The following is a 23095-nucleotide window of genomic DNA, read 5'->3' as shown; positions in this document are numbered from 1 at the left end:
AAAACAGCAAGGTCCTACCATATAGCACAGGGAACTATATTCAATACCTTGTAATGGCCTTTAATAAAAAAGAATTTATATGTATGTGTATATATATATATATATGTATACACGTATATGTGTGTATATATGTATACACGTATATGTGTGTATATGTGTGTATAATTGAATCACTATGCTGCACACCAAAAATTAACACAACATTGTAAATTGACTATACTTCAATTTTTAAAAAAGGAGAGACTCCATCTTAAAATAGAGTCACATTTCAAGGTGCTGGGAGCTAGAACTTCAACCCAGGAACTCTCCGGGGGGATGCAGTTCAGCCCATGACGCTCATGATTTCTTCCTTCGCACTGAGCCCTCCTCCTAGGACCCAGAGGTGGCAGGAAAATGCAGGATCACATGGCAGTGGTTAAGGATGTCAGACACGATGAACTTCAATCGCAGGATGTCTTGTGTTTCCAATTCTCCAGGACAGAGGCCTGAGGTGGCCTTTGAAGCAACCCCGAGCTGCTGGTTCTTTAAGGTTTCAAGATCAGTGGTATTCAGTGGCACTGTAAGAATCATCAAAACCCAACCCCACACACCCTGGCATTTTTACAAAAGGGAAAACCAGGCACATTCAAGATAAAACAAGGTCACACCTGTGTTTTCTCTGAGCCAGAGAGCGCGTAGATATGTTTCACTCAGGTTGGCTTTTTTTTTCTTGACCGCGCTTTCTGTGAATAAGCCGTGAGCCCAGCGTTCAGCCGCACGGGCTCTGTGGGAGCCAGGCTGCTAGCTGCTTCCAGCAACAGAAGTCAGCAGGTAGGAGATGGCATTTTAGAATTGCTCAGTAGACCCTGGGCCTAGAAGATATGCCGGACAAAGCAGGGCCAGAAAGAGCTGTTTAAAAATTGAAAAGACCGCTTCCCTTGATCGGCTCTGCTGCTGGCGGCCGTTCTAGCAATTTCCAAAACAAGAAACCAGCCCCACGCAGGGCAGAGGATACAATGGGATGGGGCACATCAGTGACACCGTCAGTATTCAGGGACAGTATCCAGTCTCCGCGGACGCTGGGGAATGGCTTGTCTCCTGGGAGAGAAACAGAAATACAGTGACTGGATTGGAAGGGACCTCTGGGAGGCCACTTGCTTCAGGTCGTCTAATCCATTCAAAGCCTGGGGTTCCTATAGACCTTCACAAATTCTACCCACTTCCAAGTCGAAACAGGAGATGGGGAGTATCTGGGGCTGGTTATTCTGGTCACTGGAGCAATTGATGGCTTCCCATCCCGATGGCTTAACTGAGGTTTTAGGACAGACCATTGTGGATGTTCATGGCTGGCAAGTCGCCTTCCTTGTGGTCCTTTGGGGACCTGGGCTCCTTCCTTCCCCAGGTGGCTTCTCCACCTTCAATGGCGTCGGCAGGAACCAGTGCTGGCAGTGGCCGAGGCTGGCCCCATCTTCCCCACGGGCGGTGCCGTGTTTGGGTTCGGTTTGTCAGTGGATGATCATGGGCCCAAGCAGAGCGGCACACCATTCTTTGGTCCTTCTGAGCACCAGAACTGAAGTTGGAATTCAAGAAAAGGGACTGAGATTCGTTATTTTTCTCAGTGTGTGAGTGTCGCCTACGGTCGTGAGGATCCTTTCCTGATCAAAGCCCTAATGTTGCTGAAGAGCTTGTGAAATCTGCCGATGCTGTAAGTCAGCAAGCCCCCAGCCCCCAGCCGCAGGCCCACGTTCGCTTAGCAGGGTCATCTGATGGTTCTGAGTCTCCTTCTGTGTCCAGGCCCAAGTGATCCGGGACCTGCGTTTGTCTTTCCTTTGCTTTAAATCAGCCAGCGTTCCCACAAGCGCTAAATGGCACGATGGCCTGGAATTTCTGGGCTCTCCTATGGTGGCAGCGTCAGTTGACCATCAGTAACGACTGGGTCGTGATCCCCCGGTGAGGAGGGAGAGTGGGCTTCCCTCTGAACTCGCATGGGGAAGAGAGAAGGGTGGATGAGCCAGACAAGGCTCTCCCCAAGTCATGTCTCGGGCAGCCCTACTGGCGGCATTCTAGTGAACGGGATGGGAGGTCCTTTTTAGACCATGGCCAATGGGCAGATGGGCTGCTTCATCTGGTGGAGCCATGGTGGGCTGATCGGTCCTGTCCTCTCTTTAGTCCTAGTCCCGAACTGCAGACACGTCCGGACGCTCTGTTCCCTTCTGCAGATTCCTGGGAGGTGTGATATTAGCCCTGACCAAGCTGGTTTCAGTTAGGGAGCTCGGGCACTAGAGGGAGCAATCACAACCTTTGAGGGCCTTTTTTTTTTTTTTTTTAATTGAAGTTTAGTTGATTGACAATGTTGTGTTAGTTTCTGGGGAACAGCATAGTGATTCAGTTTTATATATATACATATATTCTTTTTCATATTCTTTTCTATTATAGCTTATTACAATATACTGAATGTAGTTCCCTGAGCTATACATTAGGACCTTGTTGTTTATCTATTTTGTATATGGTAATTCCAAATTGTATCTGCTAATTCCAAACTCCCTATTTATCCCTTCCCCTCTTTCCCCTTTGATAACTGTAAGTTTGTTTTCTATGTCTATGAGTCTCTTTCTGTTTCGTAAGTTCATTTGTATCCTTTTTTATTAGATTCCACATATAAGTGATACCCTATGATGTTTGTCTTTCTCTTTCTGACTTACTTCACTTAGTATGATCATCTCTAGGTCCATCCATGTCGCTACAAATGGCAAGATTCCATTCTTCTTTATGGCTGACTAGTATACCATTGTGTGTGTGTGTGTGTGTGTGTGTGTGTGTGTGTGTGTGTCTGTGTTTCCATGTGTCTGTGTGTCAGTGTGTATACACACACACAGCGTCTTCTTTATCCAGTCTTCTGTGAATTGACATTTAGATTGCTTCCATGTCTCAGCTATTGTAAATAGTGTTGCTATGAACAATATGTATCCTTTCAAATTAGAGTTTTCTCTGGATGTATGCCCAGGGGCAGGACTGCTGAATCACACGGTCAACCGTTAAGCACCTTTTGAACCACAGTGGGGGGATACTCTTTGAAGCATGTGGCCATTCCAGTCTCTTTCCAGATCACTGTACACGATCTCAAAGCTCTGGCCCTTTGACATTAAAGACACAGATATGACTCTGATTCACTTTCTTCCTGTGGTTAAGCGTGGTTCATCCACCATAGCGCCCCAACAGCTCCTCCCTAGTCAAGCAAAATGCAGACTAAATGATCGGAGAACGTGGATGCCTAGATGGGGGCATGGGTGCAGTGTTATCACCCACCCCCCATTTCTGGCTGCTTCCATACCAAAGTTCTAGAGTCATCCTCAACACTTGCCTGGAATTCCAATTATAAGATCCATGTCTCAATTAGCTTTATATCCCTGGCAGCATTCAGCTCTGAGCTCCCATCTTAGGAAACATGTATGCAGCATTGAATTGAATGATTAAAGGAGGTAAATTGTTAGAAGTTAAAGACATCAGGCTGTGTGCCGGAATTGCAAAGATGGATAAAATGCTTGATATCTACTTGGTTGGAGCTGCCCTTGCAGAAGGAGGGACAGTCCAAAGGAAAGAGTCTGTAAACAGGGCAGAGACGGTAGGTCAGAATCAGGAGGCAGAGAAAGCCAATGTGGGCAAGTCCTAGGTATCAGGAAACAGAGTGCGGGGCAAGACAGCGGGGCAACGGACTGGAGGAGGCAGGGCCAAGCTGACCCCAAAGGGCCTGATCGAGGCTGCTTTGGGCTATTTTTCTTACATAGACGCCCAGCTCCCTCTGACCATAACATGCTATTAGACTGGAGTAAATTTTAAATTGGTGAACGTAAACCTAGCATTATTTGGTTTCCCCCCAGTATTTTTCTTTTAAGTGCATAAGCAACAGCAACAAAAATCAAAAGAAAAGAACAAAAGCCCTGCCAACACCCTTTCCACGCTCGATAAATCAAGCTGCTTTCAATAGGCGTTTCTTTTCCTCCTCTGAATCACATGTCCTTTACCAAGCCTCGTTTTAATTCCTCGTCTTGCATTAAGAGAAATGACTTGCATCAACTGGCAGTGGAATCCAGACATTTAGGAGTTCTCGCCGCTGTGGTATTTAAATTGAGATATGTCTTGAGGTCCATATTGGTAAATCTTATTTCTGAGAAACAGTAATAAATAAAGGAGAGGATTGAAATTGAATTTTTGTAACAGGGCTTTAGGAGGAAAGCTGTTATGTGTCCATCTAATTTAGTGGGACAGAACGTGCATTTAAACTGGGAAAAACCAGCTCACCGTCTTCAGGATGGCAGAAGGGAGCACGAAGGATCAGGGGTGACCAGGTAGTCCCGAAAAATGTTCTCTTAGCCAGAAATCTGTGTGGTTTTGAACAGATTTTGCCAGCAGACAAAAGGCTAAAATGTGCCTGCACTTGAATTACCAAATGGGAGGTTATTTACATAATTTCTGCATTGCACATTCCTCCATTGTTGCTCTTAACATTGGAAATGGGCTTAAATGGCTTCCAAAGTGACTTCAATCTGATACCAGGCGGAGTTCCTGTCTGTGGGGAGGAGATACCTGAGAGACCAGCTCCAGAGGGTTAGGGCTTCACTTCCTGAGAGGATGGGAGAGGACCCCTGGGACTGGGCTTCTGGGTTCTGTGGGGTCAGATACCGGGTCAGGTCTTGAAAGAAGCACACGCCAGTGAGGATCGTGGAGGAGCAGGTCGGGTGAGCCCACCGCCCCGCAGTGGGTAGCTTGTAGGGACCGCAGGGTCCTGTGTGGCCCTGGGACATCGTGTAATCCAGAGTGTCAGCAGGTACTGGTCACAAACCACAGGAACCCAACAGAGTGTTTACTTAATTCTGGGCTCTTTCACTCCCTTCTTGCTACTTTTTTTTAAGGGGTATACTTTTTTCTCCTTTATTCCAAATCTACATGACAAAATCTAGAAAAAAAAAGGTTGTTTTCTTTTCTCCGGAGAGATGTCAGTGACATCTCAACTCAACTCATGAGTTGAGAAGCCAGCTTGCTAAAATAGACTGGAGGTCTTCATAGAGAAGTTTTGTTTCCTGCACCCCTGTCGGGCCAGCTGACCTGCCAACTCCTCTGGAATGCTCCCATTGGAGTCCCGGTCTTCCTCATTCTCATATGGGGAAAAGCCAAACATACCTTAAGAGTAGCAGCATTCTGTAGGGCATCAGAGTGGGGCATTGCATCATCGTTTCTGGGTGGCCTGGGGGCTTCAGGGCTGCCTGAGGGACCAGACGGACGGACAGCTTGCAGCACTCGTGGTTGCCCTTGGAGCAGTTAGGGACCCTGTGGGTGAGGGTGGTGTTGAGGAGAAAAAAAATCTTTGTTCTACCCTTCTAGATTCTCAGCTGAGGCCCCTGTAACAAAAGATAAGACAAAAGAAGACAAGAGAAAAGCAAATAGATGTTTATTAACATGTATATCTCACATATACCTGGGAAGGAATGAGTAACTCAAAAAGATGGCTTAGAACTTGGGCTTAAATACCATCTTCAGCGAAAACAAAGGAAGAGAGATATGGAGGGGGGCACTTACAGGAAGAGGACCAGGAAAAGTATTCGGAAACAAGGGTAAGGCTGGTCGTGCAGACTGAGGTCAGCGTCTTCTCCTTGGCTGAGAGTCCCTTCCTGGTAAAGATGAGAAGACATGCTTATAAATAGAGCTTCTGTTTATAAATGTCAATTTCCCCTATGAAAGGGGAACTCTACTGTTTTCAGAGCTGCTCCTGTGTCTGCTATCTCTCAAAATAATCAGCTCAAAATAATCCTTATGCCAAAGAGATGTATTTAGGGGTGTGCATTTTGCTCAAGCCTGGGATCTGAGCAAGGAAAGGGGGGACATGGGAGCTGAGAGGAGGTATCTGAGGGGAGAGCTGGCCAGGACTTCGAAGGTCACAGGCCACACGTGCACTTCAGACACAGGCATGGACACCTGATGGGAGACCCTTCGGCTGGACAAACTGGTGCAGTCTGTCATCACTCCAGTCTTGCCAATATATTCAGTTCTCAGTCCTTCTGGAAACTTCTAGAAACTTAATCCAGCCCATCCTCTTCTCAGATGGTGCTGGGAGAAGAGGGAGAAATTGGGGTTGGAAATCTAGCCTTAGAGTAATGATGATGATGATGACCCAGATAACATGTAGCCACTACTTACTCAGAGCCAAGTATGGCTCTGAGCACGTGGTTTATGTAACACATCTCATTTAAACAGCTCTGAGAGGGCTGAATGTTGTTACAAAAGGGGACAGTGGGACACAGAAAGGCTAAGTGGCCCAAGGTTAACCAATAAACAGTGGAGCCAGTGCTGCCTCTGAAGGTTTGGAAGGTTCTGTGGTGTCCTGACATCCTCTCTGGGGTAGGCAGGTGGATAGTGCGACTCAAGGTGAAGAAGAATTGAGGCCGGGGGGCAAGGGGGAGAGTGACTTGCCTAACATTGCACAGCTGGACTTTGGAGGAGATAGGACGAGAATTTTAGCCTCTGGTTCATTCCTCTGCACCTCACAGCCATCACCACACCAGCTCTACACAGAGCCCGGGGAAGGGACTGCCCATAAGAAATGATTTGAAAGGCGTTGAACACTGGAGTCCAAGAAGATGATAAGATTGAGGCAAGAGAGACTGAAATGACACTGGAAACCAACTTCCTTTTCACCACTGGGCCTCAGGGCATGATGAGAAGACAAACAACCCAATTAAAAATTGGGCAAAGGATCTGAATAGACACTTCTCCAAAGACAGACACATGGCCAATATGCACATGAAAAGATGCTCAACATCATTAGCCATCAGGAACATGCAAGTCAAAACCACAGCACGATGCTGCTGCACACCCACTAGGACGGCTGTAGTTAAAAAGATGGACAGTAACACGGGTTAGGGAAGATGGGACAATTTAGAGTCCTCATGCTAACATGCATACAGTGGGCATGTAAAATGTGCAGCCACTTTGAAAAAGTCCAGCAGTGCCTCAAAAGGTGAAACGTAGACTTACCACAGGACCCAGCCATCCCTCTCCTGGGCTGTGTACCCAAAGGAAATGGTAACGTATATCCACATACAGACCTGTACCTGAATGCTCATAGCAGCGTTATTCAGAATGGCCAAAACTGAAACGGCCCAAAAGTCCATCAGCTGCTGAACGTATAAACACAATGGAGGACGCGCACACACTGGAATTGTCTTCGACCAGGAAGAGGAATATAGTACCCAATATGTTACAACCCGGCTAAAACTCAAAGACATGATGCTACGTGAAAGAATTCGGCCACAAAGGGCCACGTGTTATATAATTCCACTTATGTGAAATGCCCAGAATAGGTAAATCCATAGAGACAGAAAGTACATTAGCGATTGCGTAGAGCCAGGGGTTGAGGAGGGAGGAGATCGGGGTCTGGCTGCGAGTGGGATGGGGTTTCCAGCTGGGGTGATGAAGATGGTCCAAAATTGATTGAGGTGATGGTTGCACAACTCTGTGGATCTACTAAAACCGTTGACCTGTATACTTTTAATAGGTGAATTTTATAGTATTCGGATTGTATCTCAGTGAAACCGATCAATATTTAGAAACATAAAACAAAACAAAAAACGAAACCTCCCTCTTCAGCCAAACGGGATGCGACCCCGCGGCCCGGGGTCCTGTGAGTTGACTCACTCCATATTTTGCGTCTCCTCCGTATTCTATTTGGCTATTTGCCGCCAAGCATTCTGTTGCCTCTTCTTGTCTCTTTCAGACCTGGCTCTTGCTGGTAATTATCTAGGAGTGATTTTGACTTCCTTCTGTTCTCTGCAGTGCGTCTCCAAACAAGTCGATAATGCCCCGGGCAGCTTGCCTTTGCCCAGATGCTCCTACTCATTTCCTGCTCCAGGGGCGGTAGGCAGGTCCACCGCGTCTCACTTGGTATCCAGGGCAGGGTTAATGTTAATTCATTAAGACCGAGATAATGGCCTTGGTCTGGGTTGGGTGAGGACTCAGGACAAAATCAATTTCTCTTAACTAATTTCTTTCTTAATGAAATGTTCACCGATCAGGGGAAGTCCACATCCCTCAGACAAAAGAAACTGATATTTGACAGTTTGACATGCACAGTTTGGTCCCTTGGGTGAATGATGCTGAAGACACACCGTCTTGGGTCATCCTGGCCCATGTGTGGCCCGCAGCAGGAGAGACCAGTGTGCTGGGGGCCCCATGGCCAGCGAGGAAGACCAGCATCTCAGCCCGACTCAGCCATCTTGCCTTCTGCTCACCGTGACATCCTGGGAAGGGATAGTATTTGTTTTGTGGAATATGAAAACTGGCTTCCAGGAGAAAGCCAAGGATACAGCTGATAATAACAACTGATAATGGGATAACAAAGCAAGTGATCTAAGAACCAGAGGTTTGCTGCCCAGAAGGACATCTGGGACAGATTAAAAGCAGGATTGGCACACTCAGCCATGGTTTAATCTGAGATCTGATGGTGTCTATCTGACGCCCTATGCCAAGACGAGAAAATGTCCTTCAAGAAATTGGTTCAGTAAGTAGCCTGGGGGCTGTGGACTGGCTCATCAGGTGAAAATACAGCTTCAGGGCATCCCTGGAGGATGCTGTGATGCGAGGTGCCCATGGCCATCCCAAGGCATCCTCTAGGGACGCCCCTGGGCCTGCAGCAGGGCACTGTGGTCTAGAGAACTATAGAAAGCCAGAGCTGAAAGGCCCCTCAGAGGTAGCCTCCCCCTTAATTATAGATGAGAAAACTGGGGTTCATGCAGAGGGGAGAATGGGTGTGCCCAGGTTCTGGGGAAAATGGAACCCGTGGCCCTTCCTCATTAGAGAATAAAATGGTTGGTTTCCCCTTGGCACCTCTCAGCTCCTGCTGGAGAACGCCCCCCAGCTGGGTCCAGGGTCGGCTGGGCCAGTTGGCGGTGACAGCGGCAAGGGGAGACACATCACCAGTCAGGGTCCCAGAGACCAGCATTCCTAGAAGCACCAGGGTGGTTCCGGGTTTGTGGGAGGAGATGCTGGAGAGACTTAGAGCTTCCTGGCGTTGATTCTGATGATAATGGCCCTTGGTCCGTCTGGTTTGCTTTCTCTGCCTGTCATGTCGTAGCTTCTGGACTGCTTCCGTTTTTTCCTTTGTTTTGTTCCCCTTTCCCTAACTCCTACGTCCCCTCTCCAGACACACTTTATACCTGTGGAGCTGCCGTGGGCCATGCACACACAGGCTGTTCCCTCTTGCTCAACTCGGCAACAGTGCAAGTCAGAGGTGCCAGCAGGCACCCCGAGGGAGGGCTGGGGGACCCGTGGCCGCAGGGCAGCTCTTCCTGGACGAGACGGGTCAGAGCCACCATGTCCACCAGGTAAGGGCTAGCCTGTGGGCACGGCATGTGGCTACGGATGTGGTTCTGCCCACTTGCTGACTGTGGCTTATTAACAACATAACCTCTCAGACCCTCAGTGTCCTCATCTGTGAGGACTGAATGAGGTAGCTGGTGTTTGGTGCTTGGCTGTAACTCTTCGGCTGGTCCCAGGGTCTGGAGCAGGCAGAGTGAGGTCTGTGGAAGTGGAGGATGGGGAAGGACAGGGCAGAGAGGAGCTCCCAGGACCTGCCCGAGGGCTAGGGCTGTCCCCTCAGGGCCCAAGGGACCGTGCTCAATTCCTCCCAAACCCACGGGGGGTTTATGTACATTTTTTTTCTTTTTTTTTTCATGCTTTGAATTGCCTCTCCTTCCTGATATTTCCAGAGCAGTTTGCAGCTCGAGTGTCCTGGTGATGTCATTGTCTCACACAAGATGTGCTGGTCATTCACACGTATGACCCCAAATCCGGTCTGAGTCACCGAAGCGACAGGCTGAGATATAGACCAAAGCCAGGCAAGCACAGGAGGATGACAGGAATGTGACCTGGGAGAAGGGAGTCTGTGACAGTATTACCGGCATTCAGGCCAGCACCGACCCTGGCCACTCACTGTAGGTTTGCTGGGCCCAGCAGAAGGGTGTACCTTTAAGACACCTAGCAGTCCGAGAGCCCCTAGCCCCTCACCAGACTTTCTGGGAAGAACTGAGTGGCTCTGAGTTGGGGCCACCAAGTCTACCAACTGATGTCCATATGGCAGAGCCCAGGGCAGGAAGCCAGAGTCCTTGCCGCACAGGATGGGTGTGCTGGGCTGCCGCCTCCAGCCTGGTGCACCATCATCACCTCCGACCCTTGTTTAAGAGGCACGGGATCTGACACAGGGTCCAGCCTGGCTCCTCTGCCCTCTCTCCCGACTCCTAGCAGCCAAGGCCACCCGAGCCCTCTGGGAGCCTGGTCGCACCCCAGGCTTTGGAGCAATCCCGACCTTGGTCTGGACTGCTTACAGAGGACTGGGCACCCCGTCAGCCTGACTGCTGTTCTGTTCCCACCTGGCATCTCCATTCTCGTGACCAGGTTTCTGGCTTTTGCTGAGGCCCTTGTACAGCTGCATCTGAGATCCCTGCTGGGTCCTCACTGGTCCTCACTGAGCTCTGCTTTGCTTTCACCAGTCCTCCTGAGCCTCCCCGAACTGGAAGCCATCCCTCGAATCTTCTTTTCCCCATCTCTCTGTGTATTTATGTATCTATTTACTTTTGTCACAGCTTGGTTGAGATATTCACGTGCTATTACAATTTAGCCATTTAAAGTGTATGACTCGATGGGTTTTAGCATATTCAAAGAGTTGTGCCGTATTCACCACAATCAACGTTAGAAGATTTTCATCACCCTAAAAGGAAACCCCATACCCTCTAGCAGTCACTCTATTCTTCCAACCCCTCCCTCAACCCCAGACAACCATCAATTTACTTTCTAGTCTCTATGGACTTTCTTTTACTGGACATTTCATATTAATGGAATCAAATAATATTCAGTCCTTTGGGATGAGCCTCTTTCTCTTACATAATGTTTTCAGGATTCATCCATGTTGTAGCATCTGTCTGTATTTTATTTTTATTGCTAAGTAATATTCCAGTGTGTGGATATACCGTATTTCATTTATCCATTCATCAGCTGGTGAACATTTGCCTAATCCTAGGTCATGACAATTTATCCTTATGTTTTCTTCTAAGGGTTCTATAGTTTTGACTCTTATATTTAGGTCTTTGATCCATGGTAGCTTTGTGATAAATTTTGAAATCAGAAGTGGAAGTCCTTCAAATTTGTTCTTTTCAAGGTTATTTTGGGTCCTTCACGTTTCCATGTGAATTTTAGGATCCATTTGTTAATTTCTGCAAAGAAGCCATCTGGAGTTTTGATGAGGATTGTGTTGAATGTTAAATCAATTTGGGGAGTATTGCTGACTTAACAAACAATGTTAATTCTTCCAATCTGTGAGCATGAGATGTCTTTCCGTTCATTCCCAGGATCTTGAACCTGCCCTTGGCCACATACCCATGGAACTCTGTGGCTTTGTGCATTGCTCACTCCTGGGAAGTCAACCACCTTATTTTACCCTGTAAGGTCTCTTGCCCCTATTCCCCCAACAGGCCTCTTGACATATTTTGCTTCCCTGACTTGGCTTCCTTTCACTGCCCACAGCTGGGGCTGCCCCCGCTCACGGGGGCAGATACTTGACAGGTCACAAATCAAACTAGCCTGGACCGCACACTGTCTACCAGTCTCTTAGCTCACAGTCTCCTCCTTGAAGAAACAAGTAAGGTGAAGACTCTTGGCTATGGGGAGAATTTTCCATTTGTATCATTTCCCTGTGGGGTAGCCAGAGGGGGGGAATAGAAACAGACGATCTCACGCACACATGAATTTGCCACCTAATTCAGTCAGCAAAAGCCCGGGGAGGTGTGCAAACTCTCAAGAGGGTCCTGGCATCCTCAAGGAGGGAGTTAGGGAAATTGAAAGTAGAACGGCGTGAAGTTGGGAGGAGCATACTTTGTCTGTGGTGACCTGAGTCATTTAGACGCATGCTCTCATTTATAGAGAGTATACAGGATAGTCTCATGGGTCCCTGACACCTCCCCGTGTCTTCTTCCTCCTCTCCTCACCCATACCAGGAAGTTCATTTTCACAAACTAGTCCTTCTTGACAATCAGAAATGCTTTGTTTGTCCTGCCTGGGACTGAGACAAGTTGGGTGGTCCTGCTTTCCTCTGGGAGCAGGGCCTTTGAGCCTGGAAGCCTACCATGCTCACGCAGAGGATGGCAAGTGTCACTTCCTTGGGCTTTTGCATCCCTTAAAGGCAACTAACATTTTAGCCGTCTACTTAACTATTCCAGCAACAAGTGACACCTGTACATGATGGCAATGGGTGGATGTTTCCAGAAGGCCAGGCATCTTAAGACTCCAAAATAGAGCATGTGAACCACGCAGAATTAGATTATTGTGCACTTCGTGCTGATATGAATAAAAATAGTCTGGTTTTCAGTTTGAGTTTTCCATTACAGCTCTGTAGGGCTCACCTTCAGCCAGATGAGAAAGAAAACCTTCACGGATGCCAATTGTGCACTACTGCGAACTTAAGAAAACCCATGTGTCACCAAGGGCACCTCAGATTTATGGGCCTCTCTTAGGAAGACTTGGGTTTTAATATCCTGAGCTGTTGTAGCTATAAAAATTCCCCCAAACCTTCTTTTCTACCTGTTTTAGTCAGGTTAGGTTAGGCTATGCTGTAGTAACAAATGAACCCTGAAATCTCAGTGGCTTTGTGTGTTAACATACATTTCTCACTCACGCTGTCTCCTGAACTGTTGTTGTCAAGCCTGGGAAAGGGGGCAGTGGCCTCTGGGAATTTCTCTGTCAGGCTGATGAAGTCCTTGCACCTGCAGGTGTGGCTCTGCGGGGGCAGCATGGAGGTCCTGCCGTGCTCACGGGTGGCCCACATCGAGCGGAAGAAGAAGCCATACAACAGCAACATCGGCTTCTACACCAAGAGGAACGCCCTCCGGGTCGCCGAGGTCTGGATGGATGATTACAAGTCTCACGTGTACATAGCGTGGAATCTGCCACTGGAGGTAGGGCCCAGCAGCCCTTCCCCGTCCCCCTAGGACAGTGGCCCTATGTTTGACAGGTCACTGATCCCTTTACTAAGCTGATGGCTCCTCCCCAGAAAACTGCTCACCTTTGCAAAATTACGAATGCCCTTTGAGGCAGCTCATAGACCTCCAGGTTTTAGAACCCCTGCTTTACATGGGGATTGGCATGACAGAAATCTCTAAATCCATTTACAAAGATTAGAAGGGTATTACTGCATTAATTCCAGCCTCTTTATATTAATCATGACACCCTGCTCCTGAATGTACACTGTGTCCAAAAGATCCTTGCTCAGAGATTTTGGCACCAGACCCTGTCATCTGCTCTCAGTGTGCCCACGTGGGGGGGCTCCAGCTGCCCCGTGCCGTAGGCACCCAGTATATGCTGAACTCCTTGTTTACATAGCTCTTCAAGTCTCCTCTATATTCTGCCCAGAATATAACCTAGGGAAATTCCCATGTTACTGCAGCACGGTGGCTGTGCACTGGCGTGGTTGGAATCCCAGCTCTGCCACTTACAGTTATGACGTCTTAAACAAATCTGCTTGTCATCTCTGTATTTTAGGTTCCTCAGCTATGAAACGGGGATCATAGCAGGTTCTCCTTCCTAGGTCAGTTGTGAGAACTAAATCGGAAGTACTTAATCTAAGTACTAAAGTATTAGAGCTAAGTACATGTGTTGTACTTAGAGCAGTGCCTAGCACGGGGTATGGAAAGATTGGCAAGTGTTGTTTGTCCTCCACAGCACAGTGGGGTGACCTGTACCCTCAGCCACAGTTGGGTTGATCCATTCAGCCAGAGCACCTATAGGTGTCAGAGCCATGGGTATTCCCACTGAGAATTCCCAGGAGGCTGGAGCCCAGGACAGCAGAAATGCTGTTGAATATGTGCAGGTTTGTGGATTAAGAGGACAAAAGGAAAGGCTTTTATATCATTGTTGTTACAGTTATTGAAATAATGTTCTAAAGCCCTGAAAAACCCCTTATGACCATTTGCACTTTAAGCTGTTAAACTAGGTGATTTTCTACATTATTATATAAAATTAGGCAACCACCTTTGTACAGCCCCTTACACTGTCCCAAGCGCTCACTAAGTTTCTTATTTGCAATATCTCATTTAGCCCTCATAACCACCTCGTGACATAGGAGCCACCTGCCCCGGTTTCCTCATCTGTAAAACAGAGATTGTCAACCTCGATCTCATAGGACTCCTGGGAAGATAAAAATAAAGCTTAAAATAGAGCATAACAAACCTTAAGTGCTTGGTAAATGCTAGCTTGACATGAACTATGATGCCCATTTTACAGATGGGTAAACCGAAGCACTGGCAAGTTAAAGTGACTTGCTTGAGGTCTTACATCCTGCACGCAGCAGAGCAGGGATGTGAACTGACATCTTCACTCAGCTCTACCCACAGCCCTATGAAGTCAGTGGAATAAGTGTTGAAATTCGTATTTTTTCTTATTTGCGGATGAGAGTTGTGACCTAGAAAGGGGATGTGACTTACTCAGGGTCGTAAGAACCCAGGGCTTCCGACTCTCTCCCAGTGCATTCTCCATCATCACACACAACCTCTGGTCCCTAATGCCAGTGTTCCACACCACGCTTTTCACAAATGAAAGTCCTCGTTAATCATGCTAAGTATATTCAAACAAAGAGTTAAATATCGCTGCCCACGTTTACCTTTGAATTTTAACAAGTTTGACATTTAAAGGGACTTTCCTTGAAAATCACCGTTTGGCTGCCAAAGAAGAAATTGTAATGAAATCATTTACACTCTTCTCCGCTTCCTTCGAGATGCTGCTTGGCTGCCCGCCGCATTGGAGTCCCCTGCCTCCTCGGGGTCACAGCCATCTTGTGGCTGAGTCCGCGGAGTCATATTTCAGCTGCTTTATTTCCCCCTGTCAGCACACAGCAACCCATTACAGGTTCATTTCTGTAAAAGCAGAGTGAATTATTCATTAGAACATCATTACAAGCTTTGCAATGGAAAATTATTTTCACATCTGCATAGAAGGAACTTCACAAAGAGGCAGCAAAGGGGGAAATTACACACATATAGGAAAGAAAGATGGGAGGTGGTTATAGCCATTTATTTTCTTGTCTTGATCAAATAATTCCTCTAATAATGGGGTCTGAGAGTCACTGAGGAAATGTCGGGGAGATGGAGAGGAGAAGGCAGGTTGTCAACATCAGTGTGTCCCGAGATCCCTCTCGTGATGGTAAGGAAGGCTGACTGCGGGTGCTGCGTGCTGCCCTCGGGGGACAGCAGTGTCTAGTTTGGGGCAAGGTGATCAAACAGGGCTTCAGATTTCTCTCTGATGATTGCCCCAAAGCCTGTCCTCCTCTCTGGCCAGAGCTTCCCAGTTGCTAATGCCCTTTGCTAACTTTCAGAATCCAGGAATTGACATAGGTGATGTCTCCGAAAGAAAAGCCTTAAGGAAAAGTTTAAAGTGTAAGAATTTCCAGTGGTACCTGGACCACGTCTACCCGGAAATGAGAAGATACAATAACACCGTTGCCTACGGGGAGGTAATTAAGACCATGCCTGCGCTCAACTTGGACGGCTGTGCAGTGGGCTCTGGATCACTGTGCTGGGGGAGAACAGGGAACAGAGTCATTTACTCACTCATTCATTCATTCGTTCGTTCTTTCATTCAGTGATTAGTTTTTGGAGGTGGAGGCCTTGACAGCAAGGCTCTCACCAGCTGGTGGCGGGGATACAGGTAATAAACGTTACAGCGGGGGCACGGGCCATCGCTGTGCCTGGGGTGCGGAGAGGACCATGAGTTCTGTTTCGGACATTTCGATTTTGAGGTTCCCTGGGACCTGTCCGTGGGACGTTGAGCAGGAAGTTGGGTCGTAAAGAGAGGCAGGGACTGGAGCTGTCGGTCCACTGCCCAGTGCCGTGGGCCAAAGAAAGGGTACAGGTGCTCTTCTGAAATGTTCTATGATGAGATAATATCACCTTTATGAATATTAACACAGGTCGGCTTTTCTCTTAGGACAAATGCCATAAATCTGCATTGTAGAAAATTTTGAAAATAGCAATAATAGCAACGAACACATTCAGTGTGCCTGCACTGTTCTGCATGCTTTCACACGTGAGTTCGTTGCATCCTCACTTTCGGAGGCAGTAGTGTTTTTTCCAGTTTACTGATAAGAACACTGAGAGTTAGCGACATTAAGTACATTATCTAAGGTCTCACAGCTTATAATTCGTGAAGCCAGGATTAGACGTTGGCGTTCAGATTCTATAGATAACGTGTACGTTTTTGATGTATGGCCTGCTTTACTATGTATATGTTTATATTTCTTTTTATGAAAATTTTTTTTCATATACTTTCTATACACACAATCACCTATCTATCAATTTAAACTAAAACCAGGCTGTCCACAATGCCTAATAATCTGAAACGCTAATGATAGATGGAGAATATTTTTCTGTGTCATTTAAGCATTTTTCTGCAACATTATTAATGGCTATATAAGATGGTACCTTTTGTGTGTGCTGTAGTTTTGCCTGAAAACATAGAACATACCAGAGATGCCCCACCAGCTCTGGCATTTGGATTTCTTCCCAGGGCTGCCTGGAACTCCCTGTGACAATCAGGCTGAAGCTAAGAAAACTCTCTTGGACTTAGAGCATTTCCTTTTTGTACAAATGTGAAGTTTTCTATTTTCTGCGTGAAGCCTTTTGTAGGAAGTAACTCAGCCCCAGGTTGGATCATTAGGGTTGGGGAGAGGTGTCCCTTCTGAGCTGGAATCTGGATGGGGAGCTTGCTTCTCACAGGGCATGGTTTGTAGCAATCAGGGACACATGAAACCTGCTGGATTCAAATCCTAGTTTCAGCTTCAGTTCCTCATCTGTAAAATGGGGGAATAAAATTACCTACTTTCTGGGGTTGTTGGGAAGATGAAATGAATTGCCGTTCGTAGAGTTCTTAGGAGTATACCTGGCACAGCCTCCTAGCTATTAATAGGTCCAGACTACCTTGTCTTCTTCAAAATGAAAGCATGTTTCTTTTTGTTTTGTTTGGGGTTTTTTGTGTCCAAAGATCCAATATAAAGGAGGCATTGAAAGACAGCGGGCAGTGAAATGGATTATTCGTAAGACAATTGAAATGGATTATTCGTAAGACAATTGGATAAATTGCCTAGCTCTTTGGGAAAAAAAAACTTTTAATTTTACAGCATAGTATATCCCAAAGTATATTTCAGATGGCCTGTAGCATTAAATGAAAGAAAAAAAACCATAATCAGAGCACACAGAAATAGATACAAATGTGAACTCTGAAAGGGGAAGGGCTTTCTAAGAATGAAAGCCATGGAAGAAAAGGAAAAGGATTTGATATGAGTTCATAAATATTAAAATAATCCATCTATCAACTGAATGGAGAAATAATATGCCAAGCTGGAAATATGCAAACCATAAATACTACAGATGAATGGATAATACCATTCATCTGTAATGAACTCCACAAATCGATTTAAGTAAAACTGTTCATTTAAATAAGAAAATAAAACATCCTCGAAGAAAAATAGACAAAGTACAAAAGAAAATACAAGTGGACGAATTTCTAAAATTTCTTTCATCATCTAAGGAATTAAAATACAAAATACACACTGAGTTAGCTTTTTTCCTTCTACCAAATGAACAAAGATTTATTTTGGAAATATATGTTAGTACTTTTCCAACAACGTCTTGGTAATATGAAAAACCACATATCGTCTGGTGAGAGTGCAAATTCAAACAAATTCAACTGAAGCTTTAAAAAGCAATTTGAACCACGTGTATTAAAAGGCTTAGTGATAGTCACACTTTCCTCTCCACTCTTATCCCAAGTAAATAATCTGAAATGAGGACAAAGACTTGAGAGTAAAATTGTTCACCTCAGGGATTTTTTTTTCTCTTGATCAAAAATTTGAATTTAACTTGAAGGTTAGTTAAATATATTGTATTAATGGTTTGAAATATTTTGCAGCCATTTCAAAAGTTGTATACAAAATTTCAGTAGTGTGAGAAAAATATTGATAATATAATGCTTAAGAGGAAAAAGTCAGAATTATACAATTAGATTCGCTACTATTTTAGATTGGAAGGAAGCAAGTAAGAGAATAGCATGGGGAAACTTCTACAGTGGGACAGACAGTTTTTAGTGGGTATTTTGCTTTATTTTCCCAATTGTCACTAATATTTACATGATAATTTTATAGTTAGAAGTAAAATAGTTATGAAAAGAGAGAGAAAAAAATGGAACAATACTGTAAGAAGGCCAGGGCACAGTTCCACAGGCTGTGCACTGCACAACTCCGGGGCCTACCATTCTCATGAGGCAGAGTGTAAATGATATCTCTGGAGGAGAAGGGTGGAGTGGCCTTGGAGGTAACATAGAGATCATAATCTGATTTTTGGAAGGGGGAAGGCTTTTGTTTTTACAAATTTTCCTATCTTTTTCAACTAATGACTTCAATACATACTTACCTAGAAAATATAAAGATGAAAACGAAACTTACTTCAAATCCTATTTCCCAGCTACGATCAGTGTTAACATCTTAGGTCATTGGCTTCTATTACTTCTTCTCTGCTTGCTGACCTCACCATATACTGAACTATATTTCAGGTGGACTATAGCTTTAAATGAAAGAAACCAAACTGAATCAAATTCCGTTTGGGAACAAAATCTAGCATTCTTTAGACAACTCTATTTTTTAACACTCCCGTTGGTTTTTTTCACCACACCCAGACCCCAGAGCAGCGGGAAAAGGAGGAAAGTAGGGTGACTCTAATACTATATGTGTACTTTCTAGCCTTTGCTTTTCATGTACAATTCTGTTTGAGAGTCTTTCCCAAGGCCAATGAATGTTTCTGGTTTTAATGCTCCTTGCTCTTTCCTCTTTTTTTTTTTTTTCAGTCAGCTTGTTTGGGGCCTTTTAAAAAGCTTTCTAGTCATGTGAAACTGTATATACGTCCTATTCTTAATTCCATTTTGATCACCTCTCATTTTTTAAAAATTAATCTCTGAGCCTCCGCAATGAAGGGTCAAGTGGTAATATAAGAACTTTCAAGGACCTTTTCACCAGCTTTTCAGTCTTTGTTAATATAATGTGGGATTTGAGACCCAGATATTATTATACATTATTTGCATTTTACACCTTCTTGGAGAATGACTTTGTAGTCACATTCGGTTCAGTGACAGAATTTACCATTATTCAGATGGTGGTGTTTTAAAGCTCCCTGCGGGTCACTCTTTTCCCCACACCAGATCCCAGCACAGTAACGGACACCTCCGAGCAGGTGCCCCCGGTGTTTCTGCCTCACCTGACAACCAGTGTTGGGGCTCAAGCCCACTTAGGTTAATAAGTCAGTTTTCTTTGATTTGTACATTTTTATGCCTCTCTATTAGCTGGGATGTCTTAAATTAATGTTTAAGGAAAGATATGCAAATGCTTTATGTCCTGACTCTTACACGGTTAAGATTCTGCCTTCCCACCTGCAAAAGCGTCTCAGTGTGTGCAGAAACGTTGGCCACCAACTCTTGCTCCAAATTCTGTGCTCAGCTCATACTGTATGTCCTCCGTTCCCTAGTTCACTTTGCTTATCTTTTTTTTTCTTTAAGCGTTATTAATATGAAATACAACACAGAGAATGTGCATAAAGGAAACATGTGCAGTGTAATAATATAAAGGGGAAAAAAAATCCCTGGAGCCACTCACTGGGTGAAAAATAGAACACTGCCAGCATCTCTTCCACTTAATCCTTGTTAACATTTAGCTCAGGAGTCACCTCCCCTTAGTCTCTGAACCCTTCAGATGGGGGGCAGGGAGAATTCTCCTTGCTGCCCTGGATAATTCAGTTATTGTACCATCTCTTCCTGTGTCTGTCTCTTGCTCCAGACCATGCCCTACCTTAGGGCAGGGACTGGTGGTTTGTTTGTTTATTTGTTTATTTGTTTGATCTTTGTTTGTTCATTAAACTTAGCACTTATCAGGCCCTCAGTAAATATTTATGAAATTCCTGAATAATAGATTTGCTTGCATAAACATTAGAAACAAAATTTAAAAGCCTAGCATTCTGAAATCATTATAGGGAGCACATAAGCCATAAAAACATTAATATCCTTAATATGTAAAGAGCTCTTGCAAATCTATAATAAAACCATTTGAAATCCCAGGGGAAATAAACAGATAATTCTCACAAAGGGAAATAATTGCTAAACATGAAACACTCCGATTTACTATTCAGTATAAATTTGTAACAACAAGATATATTTTGTCAGCTCTCAGAATAATAATATTTTTATTAACTTTCACCACCTGTAGTTTTTATTTTATGCTTATTTTAAAAGCTTTGTTAGACTTCAGAAGACTTTTTTTTTTTACTGTATTGCTCTTATGTATACATGAAAAGAAAAACATGGGCAAAATACATTGGTAAAGGTATTTCTTAAATTTCATCACTTTCAAAAATCTAACTCTTCTGAATTACTTTTTGATTCAGAAGTTATCTGGGTTTTTCCATATAATTACTCTTTACACCACTGAAAACACTGGCAATAAGCCTTTCTTTAAAACATCCATAAAAGAACTAGCTTTGTAATTCTTTAAAGACAGCTTGTTTGGGAATGTTGTGCAATGTATCTGATCAATCACTTCTCTCTATACTCCTCTGTGCTGACTTTGGTACCTTGGGTTTAAAAAAATGCTCCTCCATTGTTTTGGTTTGCACCACCACCACCACCACCGCCGCCCACCCCCACCCCTGCAAGCTGGTGTTCTTCTCGGCCCCCCGCCCTGGGCTTTATTGAGATAAAATTGACATGTAACATCATGTAAGTTTAAGGTGTACACTTTGTTGATTTAATATACTTACTTGTTGCAAGATGATTACCACGATAGTGTTAGCTAACATGTCACCTAATTGCGATTTCTTTTTTTGTGGTGAGGACATTTAAGGTTTCTACATACTTAGCAACTTTCAAGTTTATAATACAATATCATTAGCTGTGATCACCATACTGTAATGTACATAGATCCCCAGAACATACTCATCATATAACTGGAAGTTTGTATGCTTTGATCAACACAATACTTCTAAATGGTACAAACTCAGGACTGGCAAGTATTTACATACTTTGTGAATAGGAATATAAATTAGTCCAAAGCTTCCAGAAAGCAGTTAGGCAGCAGTTTTTAAGCACGTTAAGGTCCCCATACCCTTTGATACCATTACCCCAGTTCTAGGATTCTGTTCTTAAGAAACTCTGAATGTGAACAAAGCTTTATGCATAAAGTTGCTCATTATAGTCAAAACTGAACAAAACTAAACTTTCCTAAAATCTGGAAAAAAATTAACTGATTGTGTGAAAGGATTGTGAATAATTGTTACCTCTGTTCTCCAAAACATCTCAATGAGATGGTGTTATTTTAAAAAAAAATTTTTTTTCTGAAGTTATTATAAGTCTGCTCAGTTGTCTGAACCTAGACACAACTTGGGTGTACAAAAGCAGATTGTCCCTTGCCTCTCTTCTTGATTTATTCCTGTTTAGTTTGGTTTCCATGGAGAATATAGTCTGGAGAGGACCCAGATATATGGGGTAGACCGACAACGTTGCCGTTTTCCCACTGGTCGAGATTGCGGGGTAGTGGGTGGGATGGTCACCAATATGGAATCACAGTGGACCTGGAGATCCGACTCAGGTAAGTTCTTAACATGCTTCCAAAGAGACATGCCTAGATTCGGGGATGTTGTCTTGAGAGCTTTAGTCTATTCCTCCACAGATGTGTTCCAAACACCTCGAATGATGCTGGACACAGCATAGGCATTCAGTAAATATTTTTTGAATATACGAATAAATGTTGCTTGAGCTTTTCATGATGGCAAGGTTTTTTTGTTTTGTTTTGCTGTTACTTTTTTGATTGTTGTTTTTCATGCCTCTATGCCAGTAATGACCTGAGAAGCTGACCTGTGGTTCCCAGGGTTATGAAAACCAGTGTTGGGGCTGAGATCCACTTTGGATAACCAATGTGTAATCAGTGTTCCTATGTCCTAAAGTTCTCTGAGAGCCTGTTTTGTGTCGGGGCTGGGGGAGCTGTGTGCCTGGGGTGGTGGGGGTCACAGGCAGAGGGCTGGTGCCCACACCATCCAGTGGAGGACTTAGTCTGTCTTGCTAACGTGATCACCTCAGAGACTTACGCCTTGGTCCTTACTTGGGGCGGGGGTGGGGTGGAGGGTGTCTTGTGGCCTTTTGCATCAAGAAGCCAGAACCCAGCCATGGTGGAGAGGTGGTTGGGGACCAGCAGCTCCACCAGATGAGCTCTGATGGATCACATTTCACCTATTTCTGCAGCTTCGCAACAACAAGGCAAAAGACGTCTGCTTGGACCAGGGGCCGCTGGAGAACCACACAGCAATACTGTACCCGTGCCATGGCTGGGGACCTCAGGTAGGAGCCCGTCTCTGGCCAGGAAGGGAGTAAGTTCACCGGGCCCACAGGGAACATGTGGGACTTCTGGGACTTCTGCTGTCCTCTGCTTTGGTAGTTGTCACCTGTTCTGAGCGATGAGGAGCTTTCTGATTGTTTCCCTGGAGGGGCTGGGGGAAAAGAGTCACAAGTGGTGGCATCAGCACAAATATTAAGAGGATCAAGGGGCACATTTCGTACTGAAAGGAAACTGTGCATAACCCTCAGAGTCATTTGCTAGCAGGCAAATACATGCCATGAGTACAGATGTTTAATTATCACCAAGTGTGCCTCTTACAACTTCAGAGGACGAGTTAGCAGATCCCCTCATGAGAAGCTGATTGGCATGTCCATTTTGAAAGGCCATCATCAGTTTGGCGGTACGTGTGACAGTCTATAAGCCCTGGTACAAGTGGCAGGCACTGGTTGGGAAGGAGGAATGTGTTTGCAGTCACATTTCAAAGAATACGTGTGTCCTCTGGTCTCCCAGGAGATACCAAATATAGCCAAAAGCGCAGAACAATCAAGCAACAAAGTAAAAGTAGAGCCTGGTAAATGAATTCCCTTTGACAGCTTTGTGCTAGCTCACAGCGTGTGTGCAAATATGGGTGCGTGCACCAAGAGCTTAGCAGAAATCCTC

General features: G+C 45.0%; 1 protein-coding gene and 1 long non-coding RNA gene across 3 annotated transcripts in view; one reads left to right on the top strand and one right to left on the bottom strand.

Moving 5' to 3' along the window:
• The window catches only part of GALNT17 (polypeptide N-acetylgalactosaminyltransferase 17), a 361038-nt gene that overhangs the window by 318269 nt on the left and 19674 nt on the right, over window positions 1-23095 (top strand). The window contains exons 7-9 of one of the 2 annotated variants that reach the window (XM_006201451.4): window positions 12789-12974; window positions 15386-15523; window positions 22342-22437. In XM_006201451.4, the coding sequence (XP_006201513.2) occupies window positions 12789-12974; window positions 15386-15523; window positions 22342-22437 (420 nt within the window). Of the gene's footprint in view, window positions 1-12788; window positions 12975-15385; window positions 15524-22341; window positions 22467-23095 lie in introns of both variants that reach the window. The other variant, XM_072943074.1, reaches the window with a different exon arrangement.
• Window positions 14620-18874, bottom strand: LOC140687122 (uncharacterized). The gene is made up of 2 exons (XR_012061238.1): window positions 18509-18874; window positions 14620-14927 (listed from the first exon to the last, which is right to left on the bottom strand). It is a non-coding gene; the product is annotated as an uncharacterized lncRNA (long non-coding RNA).

Source organism: Vicugna pacos, chromosome 18 (assembly GCF_048564905.1).
Source record: "Vicugna pacos chromosome 18, VicPac4, whole genome shotgun sequence".
Classification (NCBI taxonomy): Eukaryota; Metazoa; Chordata; class Mammalia; order Artiodactyla; family Camelidae; genus Vicugna; species Vicugna pacos.
Note: the sequence above shows the minus strand (reverse complement) of the source record. Positions and strands in the feature narration are given on the sequence as shown.